The sequence below is a fragment of the Ambystoma mexicanum genome, chromosome 2p, assembly GCF_040938575.1.
Source record: "Ambystoma mexicanum isolate Mex_15411 chromosome 2p, UKY_AmexF1_1, whole genome shotgun sequence".
NCBI lineage: Eukaryota > Metazoa > Chordata > Amphibia > Caudata > Ambystomatidae > Ambystoma > Ambystoma mexicanum.
In genome coordinates this window covers 1,254,949,570-1,254,967,835 of record NC_090923.1, presented here as the reverse complement: position 1 = coordinate 1,254,967,835, position 18,266 = coordinate 1,254,949,570, and the positions used below count along the sequence as shown (strand labels likewise).

The 18,266-nt window shown below is 47.0% G+C and overlaps 1 protein-coding gene across 1 annotated transcript in view; it reads right to left on the bottom strand.

Annotated features, from left to right (window-relative positions):
• The window catches only part of ARPC1A (actin related protein 2/3 complex subunit 1A), a 318,664-nt gene that overhangs the window by 74,570 nt on the left and 225,828 nt on the right, over positions 1–18,266 (bottom strand). Inside the window, exon 7 of the mRNA XM_069645561.1 lies at positions 10,133–10,208. Coding sequence (XP_069501662.1) covers positions 10,133–10,208 — 76 coding nt within the window. The remainder of the gene's footprint in view (positions 1–10,132; positions 10,209–18,266) is intronic.

Sequence of the window (18,266 nt, the reverse complement as noted above, 5' to 3'; positions counted from 1 at the left end):
GTAGGGAAATCAGGGGTCTTTGCCGGATAATTTGAAAGTGATTCACTTTGTTGGTAAAATAGTGACTGGTGCTGATGTAAGGTATGTGTGCCCTTAGGTTGAGTGTCTCGCAAGTTCCTGCTGCCCAGTGCGAGCTTGGTGCTGGATCGAGATTGAGGGACTATGGTATGAGTTCTAGCTCTAAGATGGTGGCATCTTGTAATGGTGGGGGCAGGCTGGTATTGTAGACTAGTTCTCAGGAGTCTCATACCCAGTCTATAGTTCCTAAAAGTTGTCGTTGCAGGGGTGGAGAGCAGGAGCAGCTTTTGCAGGTTAGTAGCAAGTGGAGTTGCGCATGTGAGAGCTTGAGAAGTGTGAGTGGGTAAGTGGGGACTTGTGGGAACTCTCGTTGGGTTTTGGGTTGATGCTGGTTAGATCTGCTGATGGATGCAGCCCTGACTGGGTCCGTTGGTTGTGCACATCGGTGGTGACTAGCCAGGTGACGGTCATGGTATGCAGTAAATTGTAGCTGGGTGACCATGTTTGTCGGGAAAACCGTAGCGGTAGTCGCAGTCTTGGCGAGGGGCTGGGGGCTATGCGCATGCTATTTGAGGAATGCTACTCTCAGACACATGTATGACCACCGCAAGGACTGGAGCCCTACTCATTGTATCTATGGGAGCGTAGAGATTGTGCGCTGAGATAGGAGGAGTTGGTCTTGCAAGGGATGTGAATTGGTTGGGAAAAAGCAGGTTGGTGGCAGTCTCAAAGGCAGCGGCTCAGGGGAGGAACGAGTCGGGCAGGGGGTGGGGGAAAGGCAGGGGCAGCCTAGCCACGCTAAATCACTTAACATAGCAATAAAGGAGCCAGCCATGCAAAACGGTACTTCACGCTTACCTTTAAAGGTGAAGGGCCATGACAGGTAAGGCATTGAGCGGGGCAGATCTTGGCAATTGTGGCGAGCTGCTGAGAGTACTTGAGGCCTTACAGTACAGACTTCGAAGACGGCCGGCTCCGTCATCCGGCTCGGAGGGGCCAATCCTTTTGTTTCATGTAGGAGCCAATCGGCAGGCTCATCTGGATACAATGCGGGTGAAGAGGAAATCGGTATGCCAGCAGCAGCCATCTTTTCAGGGGCTGCAGGCTCGTTCAAATGCAGGGCATCCTTGCTCTTCCGAGGGTCCCAGGGTCTGGGTGGCAACAGGAAACGCAGGTTTGGCCCTCCATTCTGACCCTGAGACACTCATAACTAGATAGGGATGGACTACTAAAGCCTGAGGCCTCTGTGAAATTAATGCAAGTATTTACCAGCTTTATGTTGGTCGTTTCATCCATTCTTACCAGAAACAGATACTCGTAAAGTTATTACAAAAGTTTGCCTATAAATTGCTTACTGCCATTCTACAAGGATTACAAAAGTGATTTACTGCGAATATTGCATTGGTTTTTCTAGGTTACCAATTGTATGTTATAATTCTTCCCTTTCTGAAGAATCACCATTACCTTACTGTATATTTAAAATAAAACATTTTTATATAAAACTTTCAGTGTGTCAGTCAGTGTTTCTTTGGCCTTTGTGTATACTCCTTTCTACAGGCCTCTCGCCCCCTAAAATAAGCTTGGCTGCTCAGCCATTGCTATCAACAAAACGTGCATGGTTCAGCCCTATACGAAGAGTTAGTTGGAGCCCTGTGTCCAAAGCGTGAGTCTTCTGAAGTCCTACCTTTGCAAAACTCCCTAACATGCCACACTACTCCAATTAATTGTAATCTTGGTTTTGGAGTTAGAAGTGTTTTTTCTAGATTTAGAGTCCAGCCCAGTGCAAAAGACTGCTGAATTACCAGCAAGGCGGAACCCATCACCTGTGAAAGCATTGCAGCCCGAATTAGCCAGTTGTCTAAATATGGGTAAATATGTACCCCTTGTAGACCGAGATGCGACAAACATCCAACACTTTTATTAAGATTCATGGTGCAGAGTTTAAGCCAAACAGAAAATTCTTGCACCAGTAGTGAATCCCTTGAATTGTGAAGTGAAGAAATATTCAGTGCAGTGCCCAAATTGGCATGTGCATATAGGCATTTGGGAGATCTAGGGTGCCTAGCCAGTCCCCTTTCTAGCAGAGCAGTCAGGATCCGACCCGTAGTGACCATGTTGAACCTCTCCATAGGGATGAACAAGTTACTTACCAAACTGGTAACATTCTTTCGATGGGATGTTCCTCCGACTTATTCCACATCTATGACAGCTGTGGGACACAACTGGCATAGATGTGGAATACGTCGGAGGACACAATCCGTTCTAAGTAAGTTTTACTTCGATAGATCAAGTATGGTTCTCCAACCTGCCTTGTCCTCCTTTGGGAAACAATAGTGTGTGAAAAGTAGCCCTGCAACTGATTCTCTAGCTGGACCAGTTCTACAGCATTCAGTTTCTTCAAATTGTTACGTAAGGGGCGTGGGGTGCAGATTTATGCTATAGCCAAAACTTACCACCAATAGGGTCCATGGAGCTGATGTTAGGATTGCCCTCAAAGATGGTAAACAGAGGGCTGTTCTTCCACCTACAGGTGTTAAATGCTGCTGGGTCACCCGCATGTCAAACATTTGGTTTGTCCGACTGTGCCGGTGCTGCGCGAGGCCAGGAAAAATCTTACTAGATTTTTTTTCAGGGGGGCTAAAGGTGGTTGACCAGATACCAGACCTCTTCAACCTCTGCCCTGGTTATGGGCGAGGAAACCTCTAAAGACACAGCTAGTGGTACATTGCAACTTTTCGGGATATTGCCAAGACGCTTTTCGCCGTCAGAGCACTGCCTTTTCTTTGCCAGTTGTCAGTCGATGGATGAAAACAGTTAATGCAAAATAAAGAGGTGATGGCTGGAAGGTTTAGAATTAAACTTAAACCTCTGGCAATTGCTCTGGGCAAACCTCCATACCATTGTTCTTCACCTGCCAAGCAATTACAGAAAGAGGAAAGACCATATGCAAATCTGGCTTGGTCCCACCCCCAAATGGGGCAGTCCAGCCTGAACGGTTAAGTCGCATCCCCTCTGCACGAGACCACAAGCATCCCCAGACCCAAAGGGCAATGCCTGGACTTTCTCCTGAACCTCAGGCAGCAATTCCGTGCTTTTCAGCCTAGCTCCCATCAGAGGGTAGACGTCAAGGTAGATTCCTCTAGTGCCCGTAGCTGCAGGAGCTGTAACGCTCACCTGATTCTCGCAGAGGCACCGGTCTTGACTGGGCGACTACCGTATCTTCAAAGGTGATGTGTAGCACCCGGTTGGCTCTTTGGGCTGGACCTCTGTGCACTGTATGCCTGACGTGTAGAGTAAGATGTCTGCAGATAGAAAATATGGGGTTAATGAACTGGGGTTATTGGGGTGTCCCTATCTCTTTCCTCTTCTCCTCTCCTGTAGACCCCCAAAGGTTAACGCTCTCACCTTAGGTAAGTGAATGCCGAGCTCTCCATCTGCCTCGGGGCAGGGTGCTGTAACCAGTTTCTTCACTGGATAGGTAGCGCAGGCCTCTTGACTTCAGAGGACTGCTGTCCATCGTTTACTGCACGAACGGTAAGTTTCGAGTCATTCAAATGTCTTTAAAGTCTTTAGTAATGATGTCTCTTGTTTTGCAGGGTTCCGGCGATGGCGGATGACGGGCTGAAGTGAGTTGAAGATGGAGCCCGTGTGATGAATAGAAGCGCCTGGAAGCACGTAAGTAAGCGCTTGTTGCCTGCTTCACTATGCACTCTAACTGTCTTTTTATTTTGCAGGTACGAGTTCGGAGCGGCTGCAGGGTGCCGGAATACCCACTGGATTAGATGTGGAAAGGAGTAATGGCACGTGAGTATTAAAGTTCCCCAATGTCTTTAAACGCACCTTGTTTTGTCTTTCAGATGCGGGATGCAGCGCCGAAGGCCTCCGGAGCGTGCGAAGAGTTGGTAAACTTGCCTTTCAGATGCCGGAATGCTAACCTGTTCTTTCTTGTCTTTATAGGTGTTGCTGAAGACTGGATTCAGGATGGTAAGCCTTTGCCTTTCAGATGCCGGAATGCTAACCTGTTCTTTCTTGTCTTTATAGGTGTTGCTGAAGACTGGATTCAGGATGGTAAGCCTTTTTCCTTAGGCCCAGGACCGGATGCAGAAGACACGATGAGCGTTCTGCTGCAGAGGTTGCAGAATAACGCAAAGCAAGATTCATCCACCGGGTGTGGTTTAAATAGCCTCCTGTAGTGCTTAGGTGTCTCCTTCCACAGCCACGCCTAAATAAGAAAAGAGTTCCTGGTAAGAAAAGAGTTCCTGCCTTCCAGAAGAGTTCCAGTGTTCTGAATCTAGGGAGTGGCTCCAGCCCCACCCAACAGGAAAAGTAGTTCCAAACAGAAGAGGATCAGAGGCTCAACTGGCAGGCAAGTAAGCAGCATGGTCTGCTGAAGGTAAGTCCACCCAAGCATTATGAGCCCGGCTCTTCCAGCGCTGGGACTGGGCATATTTATGAGCCTGGTGCCACTGGCGCCAGGACTGGGTCCAAAAGGTCCCAATTGGGACTGGTTGGCACTCGGAACCTGGGTTATGGATCTGCTTCCAAGGGAGTTGGGAAAACCCTGACCTTTTGGAAGCAGAGATCATGACAGGAGCTGCTGCCATCTCCAACATCGCGCGCAGCTACATTTATATCTCACAGTCCTTCCAGAAATGCCTTCGGGCAGCACCCTTTCCTCCCTGCTGGAACGAGTCACTGTGGCTGGAGAAGCTCCACTGGGAGCCTTTCCTTGGGCCAGGGCTGCAGATCCTACAGATGAGCACGCCGTTGGGTTGCTCGATAAACAGTACTTCTGATGGTTCCTATTTGTAATGGGAGTCCACTTTTGTTTAAATGTATCAAATTATGTGGCTTTTCCCCATACTTTTCTCGCTTCTTCAATAATATCTTGTTGCATGGGTATGCCCACCTTCTCGGATTGTTTACTCATCTCTGATAGCACACCAGATTCCACCCATGGGGTTTCAGGTATTGGCAGTTGGAAACAGTGCACTGTGTCCCAGACACTGTCCTGTAACATCCTAACGGTTGAGGACGGTTCCTCTTGTTCTTCATCCTCATGGTCTGGTGTAGATGCAAGTGGCACCTGTGTCACTGGACACAGTCGGCTTGTGTTTCACTGCTGATTGTGTTGGAAAAGTCACTGTGGAGACAGACTGTGGTTGAGGGCGAGCAATGTGCGGGCTGCTGTGAGCTGGTCATTGACACCGTAGGGACGACCTGGGCAGGAACACTATAAAGTATTGTTAGATGGTTTGAAATAAGAGTGACTGTTTTAGGTGGTCTAGAATATACCCTCTAGTCTCCATGATGTTTTACACAAATTATTTCCACCATGAGCTCTTTAAAGAGTCTCCGCATGCCTGGCTCCTGGAGAACATTTTTAAATCTAGTCAGTAAAGACTCCGCTGCTTCACCTAAAAGGGTCCTGTGACCTACCCCAGTGGTGAAGTATAGTTGGTGCAGAAGGGGCTGAGTAGTAGAAACCCCAAAGGGCATGTGGGCGGATCCCACTTGCAAAGGCTGATGCCCAAGGTATGGTTCCAGAGAGGGCACCATTCACAGTACTTTGGGTTCAAAGGTATTTGATTGTGACTTGTGACACAGACACACCTGCGCTTGGGAGATTTTATGGTTGCTTTCTTGGCCACGTCATCTGGGGCTTTACCAAACGATGCCAAAACATGCCTCTTCCTGAGGCTTCCCTATTTTGGCGACCCTCACATGAAGACACTGCTGTGGTTGGTGTTTTATTTGTCACTGGCCCCTTCCTCTTTTCTCTGCCTCCTGGGTCTGTGTGCTTGCCTGCACGAAGCAGATAGATGGTTCCTGCAGGGCCTCCGTTTTTTTCAGTGGACTGGAGCCTGAGTGGAGATTACCCTCACCACAAGGATGGCGAGTAGGACTGTGCCTCCTGTAAACTGTTGCACATGGTATACCAGGCAGAGGAGGAACCTTGTGGGGCATGCTTGCGCTAAGCAAAGTTCTAACATGCTGCCCACCAACATGGTCAGGCCTGCCCCCTGTCCAAGGGACATCCAAAGAGTATGTAGGAAAGGGGACGGGATGAAAGAGTACTTACACTTAGCAGTGAAAGGCTTGTTGAAGGGGTACCTCTTTTTAGTCTGGTCTCTATGCACTACAATGCAGTCACATAATGAGAGGTAACCATTTTACCACAATGGTTGTCCAGAATTGGTAATCCTTGCGTTATTAGGCCTGCCTTTGTTGGCCTTCTTACTCCCAGATAGGGTCCGTAAAAAAGCCATAGATGGGCATGCACTCTTGCAAAAATCTGGAAAACACCTTGTGTGTAAATTAGCTGGAAATGGGTATGGTGATGGAAATGCAGACACAGCCGCCCACCCTCAAATAAACATTCCACAGGCTAAAATCCTGGTTGCTGAGCTGTAGCAGAGGTAGCTGGCTGTTCAGAATTAAGACACCAACCCCCTTCAATGGTACAGGTCCTATTGGTGGACTGGAGTCACTTATTAGGATGGCATCTGGGTTCTGGAGCCACTTGAAAGCAGACCACTTGAGCCAAGAATCCAAAAAAGACAACAAAAGAATGCCCGAAATCTGCTGCTGGAGCCACCACTGGCCAAGACAGCCACCAACAAGGTTAAGCTCTACTCTTCAATCTGGTGTCTTCCTCACTTAGACAAGTGGGCCCAACTAGTCTCCAGTTCTGCTTTGCAGTCCTCCTCAGGATGTAGGAAGAATCGCTGAGGAATTTGTACCTGGATTGCATGCTCTGGAATGACAACACTCATTTGCAGACATTATCCAACCCTGGTGTGAAAACTGCCAGTATCAACGTTGTGGGACTGGAACCTCATCACTCTACTAGTGCTACTCTTTGTCCAAGAAGGGAGCCTTCGCGGAGCCCAAGTTCACTGTTCTTTGCTGCCCCAATGCAGAGTCCTTTTCTGCAGGTCCTCCAACAGTGAGCGAGTTGTTGCAGTCTCCTTCCTACCTGTGGGTTTAGCAAAGTCTAGGCAGTCTCTATCTGAAAGATTGCCAATAGACTGGAACTGCCGAATGACTGGACCTAGCAGTCAAATGTCAATTGAAGAAGAAGACTATGTACCCACGACCCTTCAATGATCGAATTAATGGAGTAAGGTGCCCCCCCCCCCCAATGGCGCAGACTTACCTGCAGTTTTTCTTGACCAGATTTAGAGGAGGCTAGGTACTAACAGTTTTAAAGCCTCCTGCATCCCCATTTATTTCTATGGGTGCAAAATTCACTCCTGTAGCCACCTGACCTGCCTTAGCGGTGGAACCAAAATCTACACCTCTTCTCCGGATTCCCCTTGGATGACTAGGATAGGTAGCATCTCTGTCCCGACCCGGGCACCTTACTTGCACAACATAAGCACTGCACCAACACCAGTATTCATGCTGCATCAAGCTCATTGGCCCCAACGGAGAACTGAGTAAAATTATAAAGTACCCCTTAGGTAATCTAAACTTGGTTACTTGCCTTGAACGCTGCTGTACCTTTGTACCTAGGATAGATTTTGGAATGAAAAAGTTTATGTTTGTGAGCCTTAAAATCCTACAAATCCTATTTAACACCTAGTAACATATCCAACGTCGCGAACTTCATTACACCATTACAGTAGCATTCATGTTTTAACTATGCGACTATTAAAGCGTGGTGTGCATTCATATTTGACCAGAAAATTCAGCGTAAATAGGGACTTGCATATCTTTCATCATTAAGACGGATTTCCAAAATCAGTCTGGGTGGGACGATTTTGGTAGGCCACCCCATCTGTGGTAAACAGGGAAGACAGAGGTTTGCAAAAACCACCCAATCAAGGTAAGGTAGCTGAGCAGGTCAAGGCTTAGTCTCAGGAAATGTGCGAGTTGTTTAGGGCTACAACGGGTCCACACAGAGCAACACCAATAATTCAGGTTAGACAGCAAGTATATACAAATACAGTTATTAGGTCTTTAGTTACAAACTAAGCATATACAAATCACAGGTAAGTCTACAAAACCATATGAAGACATATCTACGTTCACCATTAGGATAATAGAATTGCATATGTATCAATACAGGTGAATAGGCAGATGCAAGGAAAAATAGGCGGAACCAAAACAAGGACAGCTTTCTTCAATCATAAGTACAACCCCAAGACAGTGTGGGGCCTTGTGCTCCAATGTTAAAAGTTCCAAAAGGATAGCTTCTTCAGGTATGGCTATTCAGAAAGCTTTCAAAGTTAGAAAAGCATTTACTAAAGTTCAAATAGGACACAATCTGGAAGGTGCAGAGTTTGCAGGTGCAGCAGTCACTTTTGGGATCAGAAATGTATTTCGGCCGCTCGCAGCGCACAGCAATTGGTTCCAGTCAACGACCCAAAATGATGAAAGATGAGACTTCTGCAGCACAGACGCCCTCAGGACATCTCACAGGATTGAAGGGGTGTTCCAAAAAAGATTACCATGGTCCTGCGGTGACAGGCAATCATCCAGCAGTGAACACAGAAGCAGCACAGCTTCCCTTGAAGTGAGATGGCTGAAAATGTATGAGCATGTGTCATACGCTGAAGATATGCAAAGTTACAAGGCTCTACTCTGAACGACGACAGCTGCAGCGAGATAGCCCAGGAGAGAGCTTGTCAGTCTGCCAGTTGGTCCAGAGACACTTCCAAAGGCATGAATCCTCGAGCAGGGGTCAAGACTGGTTGTTCCCACCGGTTCAGGGGTTGAAGCACTGAGGCTCTTCTTAAGATCAGGCAGAAAAGCAGGGCTTCCCAGGCCAATCACTGGAGTTGATGCTGGTCAGCTGCAGGGGGGCATCCTCCGGTCATCAGCAGGCTGATAGTCTTTGTTGAAGTTTTGGTTCCAATGATCTGCCAAATAGCTGCAGGAGCCCTTCTTTGATCCATAATTCAGGCAGGGAGCTAGCCCAAGCCCACCAATGATAAGGATCGTCAACAATCAAACCCCCAGAGTTGTCCAATCCTGGACAACCACTAGTCATCACATCCATCCAGCAACAGACTTTCAGGAGCCAGAGGATGTGGAAAGGGGCCAGACGGTGCCAATCCCATCCTCTGGCTCACACACAAAGCCCACCTGCCTGCAAAAGCAGCAGCTTTCACTGGGAAACAGGTTACCAAATATGACCTCATCTGAGAAGGCAGGACAAGATGGCCAAACAACAAGTGAAAATTTCATGGCACAGCCATTTAAGGGTGCTAGCCACCTTTAGTACCCATTCGCTGTAAATGCAAAAGTACACGAGAAAAAAAACTAATAATCACAGCTGCCACCACCTTGTCTCATGTCCATCGCCAAAGTAACCAAAAAGCCAAGTAAAAGGTTACATGGATACAAAGTATCCTAACTGCACTTCACTGTAAGGTGATACATGCAATTGTAAAACTATAAAATTCAAAGATACACAGTCTCTCAGTACCGACAGTCTTAAGGACTAATCAGTTTCCCCATGAGCAAAATAAGCAAAGGAATTAAATAAGGCTTTAATGCACTCCAAAAGTCAGGACAGCATTAAAAAATAAGCAAAAGGACTGGGGGTCCCATAGGAATCTATGGAGGAAAAGATGCAAAAAGTAAAATCTTTCCCAAAACTTACGCTGAGGATAAATGGTTTCACACCAATTGCCAAAGCTGTGGGATAACTAACAGGAGTAAGCTAAAAGGCTGGTTAAAACAAATTAACCAGCCCTGCCTTCCACATGGGTAGGCCTACAACAGGGAACCACAAGCAAGCACTAGAGAGAGTACAGGTTCGTTAACAGCAAAGTTGCACACAAGGAATTTGGGGTAAACGGCCCCTGGTATGAAATAGTCATAACTGGGACTTTGTGTGTTTCATCCACCCGTCAGTTGAAACAATAAATTACACCAACGGATGCAGGGTAGATTTGAACAGGGTGGATCCATAGACACACGACTATTGGATCCCAGATTTCAAAGCTGTACAACAGTTTCTGGAAGTGTCTGAAGACTTCCGATAGTCCCTCAAAACCAAAATGTGGGACAGACACAAAGAAAGTTACAGCTGCCACCATGATCACGCAAGGGAAGACTGAGGCGTTGGATGGAAAAATGGGAATAAAATTAAAAGACTTACAGCTGCCACCACGCTGTTCTCGGAGACAAATGTCACACTCAGGAGTGGGAGGAATTCCGTTTTTAACTGTGAAAGACTAAAAATAGAATGGCTGGTTAATCAAAAGTTGAACAGTAAACAATTAACAGAACCCGCACACCCAAACCAGTATTTAAATACATGTTATAAGACTCAATTTGGACAGAGTGTACACTTTAGAATTAGGTGCCACCTCAGCAACATACTACAAAAAAATATAATAATAATCTTCAAAGCCAGAATGTGATCTGTAATGGTCACCATCTGCACATAAATTGTACTCATCATTTTTTCATACCGTAATCTTCAGCCTGAGAGTGTAATGCAGTAAAGTTACATGGGGCTGGTTGGCCTGGCTGAGAACTTGCATTTAATTTCCACAGTATCCACAGAACATACGGTCACAGTGCACATGATCACCACATAAACCACCCATTGCTGTGCGGATCTGCAGAGCGCCTACAAACTCTGCAATGGTTACATGACTTAAGTTATGAATGGTCCACAGCTACATTATTCTTCAAGTGTGCATAGTGGGTTAAAACTATTTCATCTCACAATGCTCTTGGTGTGCATACAGCCAATAGTTTTCAGCAATACATAAACTAATATTTGGTAATTACACAGGGCTCATTTCAACATTGTAACAGGGTACATCACTTGTGCATCAACCCTTCTTATTCAGTGTACACTTTCTCATGCATTAAACTGAGAACATTGGTCAACTAAATCATAACCATTTTTTAAATTATTTTATTTTTTTATTTTATTAAAGTGCATTTGGTTACATTGTAGCCTTTTACACTAATACACAATAAGAAAATCAATATACAAAATCTATGATTAAAAACCAAACATTAAAAGTACCTTTTTGAATAGGCCCATAAAATCTCATTAAAATAGGGGATACCAAATCTTGAAACTGGGGAACAGGAGATCAGTTTAAATTCCATTAACATTTCTCTGGTAATGCAGTTAATTTGCTAGCAGCTAATTTCAAAACCTAATATCCCGCTGCCGTTGTAACCAAAGACTCGGCTCCGAAAATATTGCTCCACAGTTGATTAGATGAAGTCAAACAAAATGTACTATATGCTCTCTCATAGGAACTATCAAACACCTCACATTGTGTCAATACATGTAGGGGAGATTCAACATGTTTATTGCAAAGTCTGGATATACCGTCTCTGTGGGGGATACCCAGCCAGGCCAGAGTAATTTCCAGAACCGGAAGGGTCTGCATCTGCAGTGCAAGCATAAATCTAGTGAGTGCTGTGATATGACTTGGGGAGCCGAGTACAAATGCTTGCTGGGAATATTTGAAACATTTCTGTAGAGTAACTAGATGAGTCAATGCCCAATCTGTGTTAAAGGACTCTTTCTCGTTGCCAGATTAAAATTGAGCCAGGATTCGGGAAGTGGGGACACCCCAATCTCCCATAGATAAGACCTCACTGTGATGTCCAAATTGCTGTACCAAATACTCCTCGAGTATCTCACAGAATGTTGGGCCAAATGGCCCAAGAGGGAGTCCTTTCCTGAAAGATCGCAAAAATGTGCACAAAAAGTACAAGCTGCCAGTGCCCAATAAGATGTTAATGAAGGAAAGCAAAGTTCAAACCTAATTGCCTCCACCAGGACACAGGGCAGTAGGTTGCGCAATGATCATAGGATCTTCCCCTCGAGTTTGCCTAAAAACGCCCCCACTCTCAGGATAGGGTGAGGATGGTGGTGGGGGGGGGGCGAAGAGACCTTTAGAGCATATACAACAACGCAGAAATAAATGAAGTCTTGTATACTATAATTTTTGCATCTACCCCCTTGAGCGTCTATCGGTTCGGTTGGGTTATATCATAGGCCAAATGGGGAAAAGGACAGGTTTTCCCTGATGGAAATGACCAAATATTGGTATTCTAGGATTCGCTGCAGCTTAGCCCTGCCCACCCACCCACCAGTTAAAAAGGGGCACTAGTGTGTGCCCCCCTTTGGTCTTAGAAATGTTCGGACTAAGGCCCAAAGCGCTCAAAAAGCTATGGAGAGCAATGAGAGAACGTTGGGAGGCCTATCTGGGTTTGGTCCAAGATGACATCATTCGCGTAGGATCGGCAAGGAAGGGATTCGCCACCGTACAATGGCAGAAAAATCTGGACCGGCTCTGCAGCAATTGGGAAATATATAGGTTAAAAAGCAAGGGGCCAGCAAGCATCCCTGCTTTAAACCTCGCTTGGTAGAGAAAGGCAAAGATAATTCTCCCTCCTGGGATAGTCTGACTAAGACCTCAGTTACTATAGAGCCCCCTAATAAAATAAAGTAGTGATGGGTGGATGTGCCAGGATACTACCATGGCCCAAAGTTTAGCTCTTAACACGCTGTCAAAGGCAGATGAATAATCAACAAAACAAATAATGACATCCCAGGATAACACTGGTGTCAGATTAGGGACAGGAGGGTCCAGATCGAATGACTAGTAGAACACCCCTTCCTAAATCCCATTTGTTGATGATTTAGCAAGCCCTTTTCGACTCAAACTGACATCAACTTTAGTAATAGGTCAGCAAAAAGCTTCGAGCCAACGTCAAGTATTGCTAACAATCTATAGTTAGATGGCACCTGAGTCCTTTCTTAAAAACTGGAATGAAGAGCGATACCTTCCATGTTCTAGGGATACATCAAGTTACACAGATCTGCTGGAAGAGTCGATGTAAAATGTAAGCCCACATTTGCGGAACAGCCTTCAACACCAAGTTGGAAAAGCCAACCGGGCCCACCGCACTTGAGTTCTTTGCTTTATTTATACTGTCACCAGATCCGCCTCTATGTCGAGACAGAAGTCGAGCATTATGCTTTTCTTCCTTTATTACTGCCTTCACAGCAATTTCAAATACACACATTTTAACTTTCTTAAAACTTGAACAACACTTTTTTTGTTCTTTCCTGGAAGCTTAACACAAAAAAGGGGGGGGGTTGCAGTTTTACCATCTTAAAATGTCTCTAAGAAACTACAAATCCCCATAGGTCTCTGCTTCCTTGTAGTTCTGCTCTGCTCTCTGCTGCCCAATCAGGCTCTGCCCATGTCTATAAGGAGCAGTCCCTGAAAGCGCAACTCCTCTTTCTTTGTTGCTGCTTTCTGAGATAAGTACCTCATGTATTAATCTTGTTATGCACGTGGAACTAATATTAGGATTAAGTAGAATATTAGGTTTGCGCATTCTACAAGCGCTTATATTCACTGTATTTAGAAGTTGCATGTGCATAGTATTTTGTCAGAACGGACACGCGACAGTGTTTCATTTCTAGTTTTACTTACCAGAGTATTGGGAGCGGTCACCCGTTTTCTCGTGCATTCACTTTCTTACGTTCATCTCTCCTCAGAGGTCAGGGCTGGAGCTGCAAGCGATCGCGCCCGCGCTAGGCAGCCGGCCCTACCTCCACCATTATAGGTAAGACATACGCTTTACCTCATGGCGCCAGCTTGCTTTAGGACCCCACGGGCGCCGAAAAGCAGGGAATACGATCCCAGCATACAATGCTCCCCCAACAAACTTCCCAGTGCACTGTACAACAGCAGATTAACAAAGAAAGAGAAAAAGTCATTTTAAGCGCTCATTACGCGAGTAAGACACTCTTTGGGCATTGATCAGCTGAGTTCCCACCAGCAGCTCGTGGAAGCTCATACTTGAATAATGGCACAGTATAAGGAGCCCAGAGTGTCCCAGAGCACCTCGCCAGAGTGGAGCTCGGAAGAGTGGGGAGAACAGCCTGAGGTAGAAGAGGATCTCTCCCTTAGCTTTAAAAGAGTTTTGGGAGACTTTGTCTCAGGCAGTGGTGGAGAGCATGATGCCCCTAGCTCAGACTTGATCACCTGGAGGCCCTGCTAAATAAGCAAAGGGCAGAAAAGAAGAAATCCAGACACAAGAGGTCACTGAGCCCAGGAGAGGCAACTTCAGCAGGACACCCCGAAGCAGGGGTTGAGCAACGCTGTAAGAAAGCTCTGAAGAGGACACCCTCTTTGATGCCCCCGAGCAACAAGGAGGGAGTGGACCTGACACCCCAAGAGCCAGCCGACCCGGTAAGCGGGCTGAAGAAAGCCTTTTTGATGAGGGCGGCAGTGCTGGGCTCTCGACCCCCGGCCCCAGGGAAGTATAATGAGGGGGGGGGGGAGAGGAGGAGGATGCCGGCTACTCGCCAGGCGAAAGCTGGAAGGAGGTAGAAATGCCTCAGCCAAAAATAGCAAACCAACCTCAGGAAGGAGAAAAGAGTTTTAGATATGTTTGATCCAGAGGCTATAAAGCATCTGAGGTCCTCAGAATGGGAGCCATCGCCCAGAGTAGCACAATACATGGCACAACACATGCGAACACCGCTGGACAGGGAAGTCCGAGCGAAGACGAGGGCTCAATGCCCTAGACCAGTATTGCCGGGGAAGGTAACAGATACCCCAGAATTAGACCCAAAAATTGTGACATTTGTCACAAAAGCATCGAAAGACATTTGAAAAGGGGTTGAAACAGGGTGGCGAGGATGCCAAGACAAGGTGCTTGACTTGGGAGGCCCACTTCCAAAAATCATGGACCTGGCGGAGAAAACAACTGATACAGGTACGCCAGGAGACGTAGTCGCCCAAGGTAACTGGCCCCAACGTGCAGTTGGCCTACTGGGCAACGCAAACTGCGCCCTTTCAGCGGAAAGGCGAAGAGGAGTACTTCTTAAGATTGATAACAAACTCAGTGATTTGGCCACATATGAGGCAGGCGAGGGCGCAAAGGGTCTGTTTGGCAACACATTCGCAAAGGGGATTTCTCAATTTGTGGGGACCTACTCCACTCTGGAGAAAGCACTGATCTCCATTCGCAGAATTTTCCCTGGATGGGTTTTTGCGGGGACCGGATGGCAGAGGTTGGGCGTCCAGTCGTATCGGACAACATAGAAGACCTCAAGGACCCAGAGCCCAATACTGGGAAAATCGCCAGCAAGACAGCTTCTTCCCGGCCAGAGCCCGCTTCCCCAGGAACCGCAGAGGTAGAGGCGCCTACAGGCAGCCGAACACACCTGGCGGCGAGTACCCTACAACCAGCATCCCCGAAAGTGGTGGCAGGACGCGCCGTTTCTTGCATGCGTGGCGAGAGCTGTCCAGCAATGCATGGGTGTTGCAGTCTCAGGCATGCGGCTACAATTTGTAGGCAACCTCTCACAGGCGCGAGAGTCAACAGCGATGTTTGCGGCCCTAAAAGAGCAACAGCTACTTTACAGCGAATTGCGCAGCTTAGCAGACAAAGGAGCTATAGAGAGAGAAAGATAGGAAGACAGAGGTTTCCTCAGCAATATGTTTTTGGTGCACAGGGAAGAAAAGATCAGGCCGGTGATAAACCTGAATAGCTTGAACGAATGGGGGGTGTATCGCTATTTCAAAATGGAAGGGATACACAGGGGAATAGCTCATCCGATTAGATCTCAAAGACGCATACCTTACCATTCCAATAACAGTGGAGCACCGCAAGTATCTATGGTTCCGCTGGGGAGCAGAGCTCTGGAAGTTCACATGTCTCCTTCGGGCTGGAATCCGTGCCGTGGGAACTTACCAGGATTATGCGCCCAGTGGCGGCTGCCATTGGAGAGAGAGAGAGGGATCAGAATCATCCTTTATCTAGACAATATCCTCATTCTGGGACAGAGCACTGACAGTCTGCAGGAACAGGCCGCATGGGTATGCCACCTAGTGCCTTTTCTTGACTTCGTCGTGTACAAAGAGAAGTCCGACGTCATGTCCAAAGAGAAGTCCGACCTGCGACCAGCGCAAAGGATAGAATTCCTAGGCTTAGTAGTAGTTACCAAGAAGGCAGCCTTAGAGCTTCCAATGCAAAAGATAAAGACCATAAAGAGAGTTGAAAACAATAGTAGCGAAGAATGTGATTTTGCTACGCAGTCTAGCTCGAGGATAGGTCTTCGAGCAGCCTCCATACAGGCCATTTATCTGGGCCCTCTACACTACAGAGCTCTTCAGAGGTTGAAAATAAGGCATCTCAGAGGGGGTCTAGGCTATCATCAGTTGGTGACTTTAGATCAGAAAGCCATTACAGAACTGAACTGGTGGCTGCGGAACATGGAGGCCTGGAACAACAGCTATTTTCAGGGACATTCCAGACCTGATAATAGAATCAGACGCCAGCAGAGCAGGCTGGGGAGCGCAATGCGGTTCATTACAGACAGGAGGAAAATGGTTCGAAGAGGAGCTGCATCTCCACAAACTGCTTAGAACACTTAGCAGGTACTTTTGCAGTAGAGGCCTTTACCAAAAGTAGAGCCAAGTACTACGTGCTTCTCAAGATGGACAATATTTCCGCGGTGCTGTATATCCACAAACTAGGAGGGACATCCTTCAGGATGCTTGCCGAACTAGCGAAAGATTTTTGGCATCACTGTCTGAGTCAACAGATATCAGTATCAGCGGAATACTTACCAGACACGCAGAATATGATAGTGGATTGGATTTTGAAATATTTGGTAGACTCCAGCGATTGGAGGCTCCACCCAGACATCTTCCAGCGATTTCAGGAGATCTGGGGTCCCCTAGACATCGATCTGTTCGCATCCAGGATCAACGCACAGATTGCCATGTTTTTCAGCTGCAGGCTAGACCCAGCAGCAGCCGGGACGGACGCATTTCTACAGCAGTGGACGGGAGCGGTCCACTACGCCTTTCCGCTCCGCCTTTCCCACGTTAATCATGTTGACAAGAGTACTTGCAAAAATCTGCAGGGAACAGGCGAATTAGTACTAGTAGTTCCGATATGGAAGTCTCAGCCATGGTTTCCAGTAGTGATGGAACTTTCTATGGATTTCCCTGAGACTGATTCCCCACAGGAACGACATTCTTCGGGGTCTGACTGGTCAACTTCACCCATGGGTGACGGGGGGCGGTGGGGAGGACCCTGCACCTGATGGCTTGCAGGGTTTTGGGCAAAGATGGTAGTTACCAGGCATTTCACGGCTCGCTACAGACTGTATTAGAGACTCTTGGCCGCCTTCCACCATGAGGCGCTATGGTGCCGCGTGGAAACGCTGGGGCGCATATTGTGCAAGATTCAGTATGGATCCCATTTCGGCCCCTATAGTGCATGTATTGAACTTTTTAGCGGAAAGATTTGCAGAAGGAGGAGCCTACAGGACCATAGGGGTTTACAGGTCCGCTACCTCAGCAGGGCACGATAAGGTAGAAGGTAAACCAGTGCGAGAACCTCAAACTATTCTACGCCTCTTGAAAGGGATGAAGTTGTGCAATCCTCCGGACCCTAGATATTCAGTCCTGTGGGATGTACAAGTCGTTTTTTCAGCTGTTCCTATCCTGGCCTGATAATAGAGCTCTCTCATGATCCCAACTTTCAGGGAAGTTAGCCATGCTCCATGTCTCATAGCTTGCAGGAGGGTATCCGATGTGAAGGCCCTAGAGGTGGACAGAAAGAGCTTTTACCCGGAAAGGGTGGCCTTTAATGTAGCTTAACAGGACTAAGTCAGATTCTACCATTATATCATACCCATACTTTCCGAATAACAGTAAATTGTGCGTTGTGCAATGTTTTAAAGATTACGATGTGGCCACAACGCAGATTAGGCCTAGAGGGGTCACACAGCTTTTGATTGCAAGTAGGAAGGCTTTCCATGCAGTAGCAACGGCCACTATTGCCAGATGGGTTAGAGAAGTAATGCACTGGGCAGGTGTCGATTTGTCACAATTTGGGGCTCATTCAGCAAGAGGCGCGATGCCTTCTAAAGCATTCTCTGCAGGGGTTCCGCTACAAGATATGAAAGCTGCTGATTGGTCAAATGAATCCACATTCAAAACCTTTCATTTTAAGCCCCTCGCTCAGATAGCAAGTAGAGTGATAGATAGCTTTGAACAAGCATAATGCTCTTGCCCAGTCTCGACATAGAATGAAGATTACCCATGCTGAGAGCGCTGGGAAGCCTTGAATCTACTAAAGACAAAGGAGGCAAGCATTATATCCCCGCCCAGGGATACAGTAATTGATGATGCAATACTATTTTGACATGATGTATATGTAGAACCCACGCTCATGAACTTATCTCCATTTGGTTTCAGGAGATAAGCAGAAAGCAT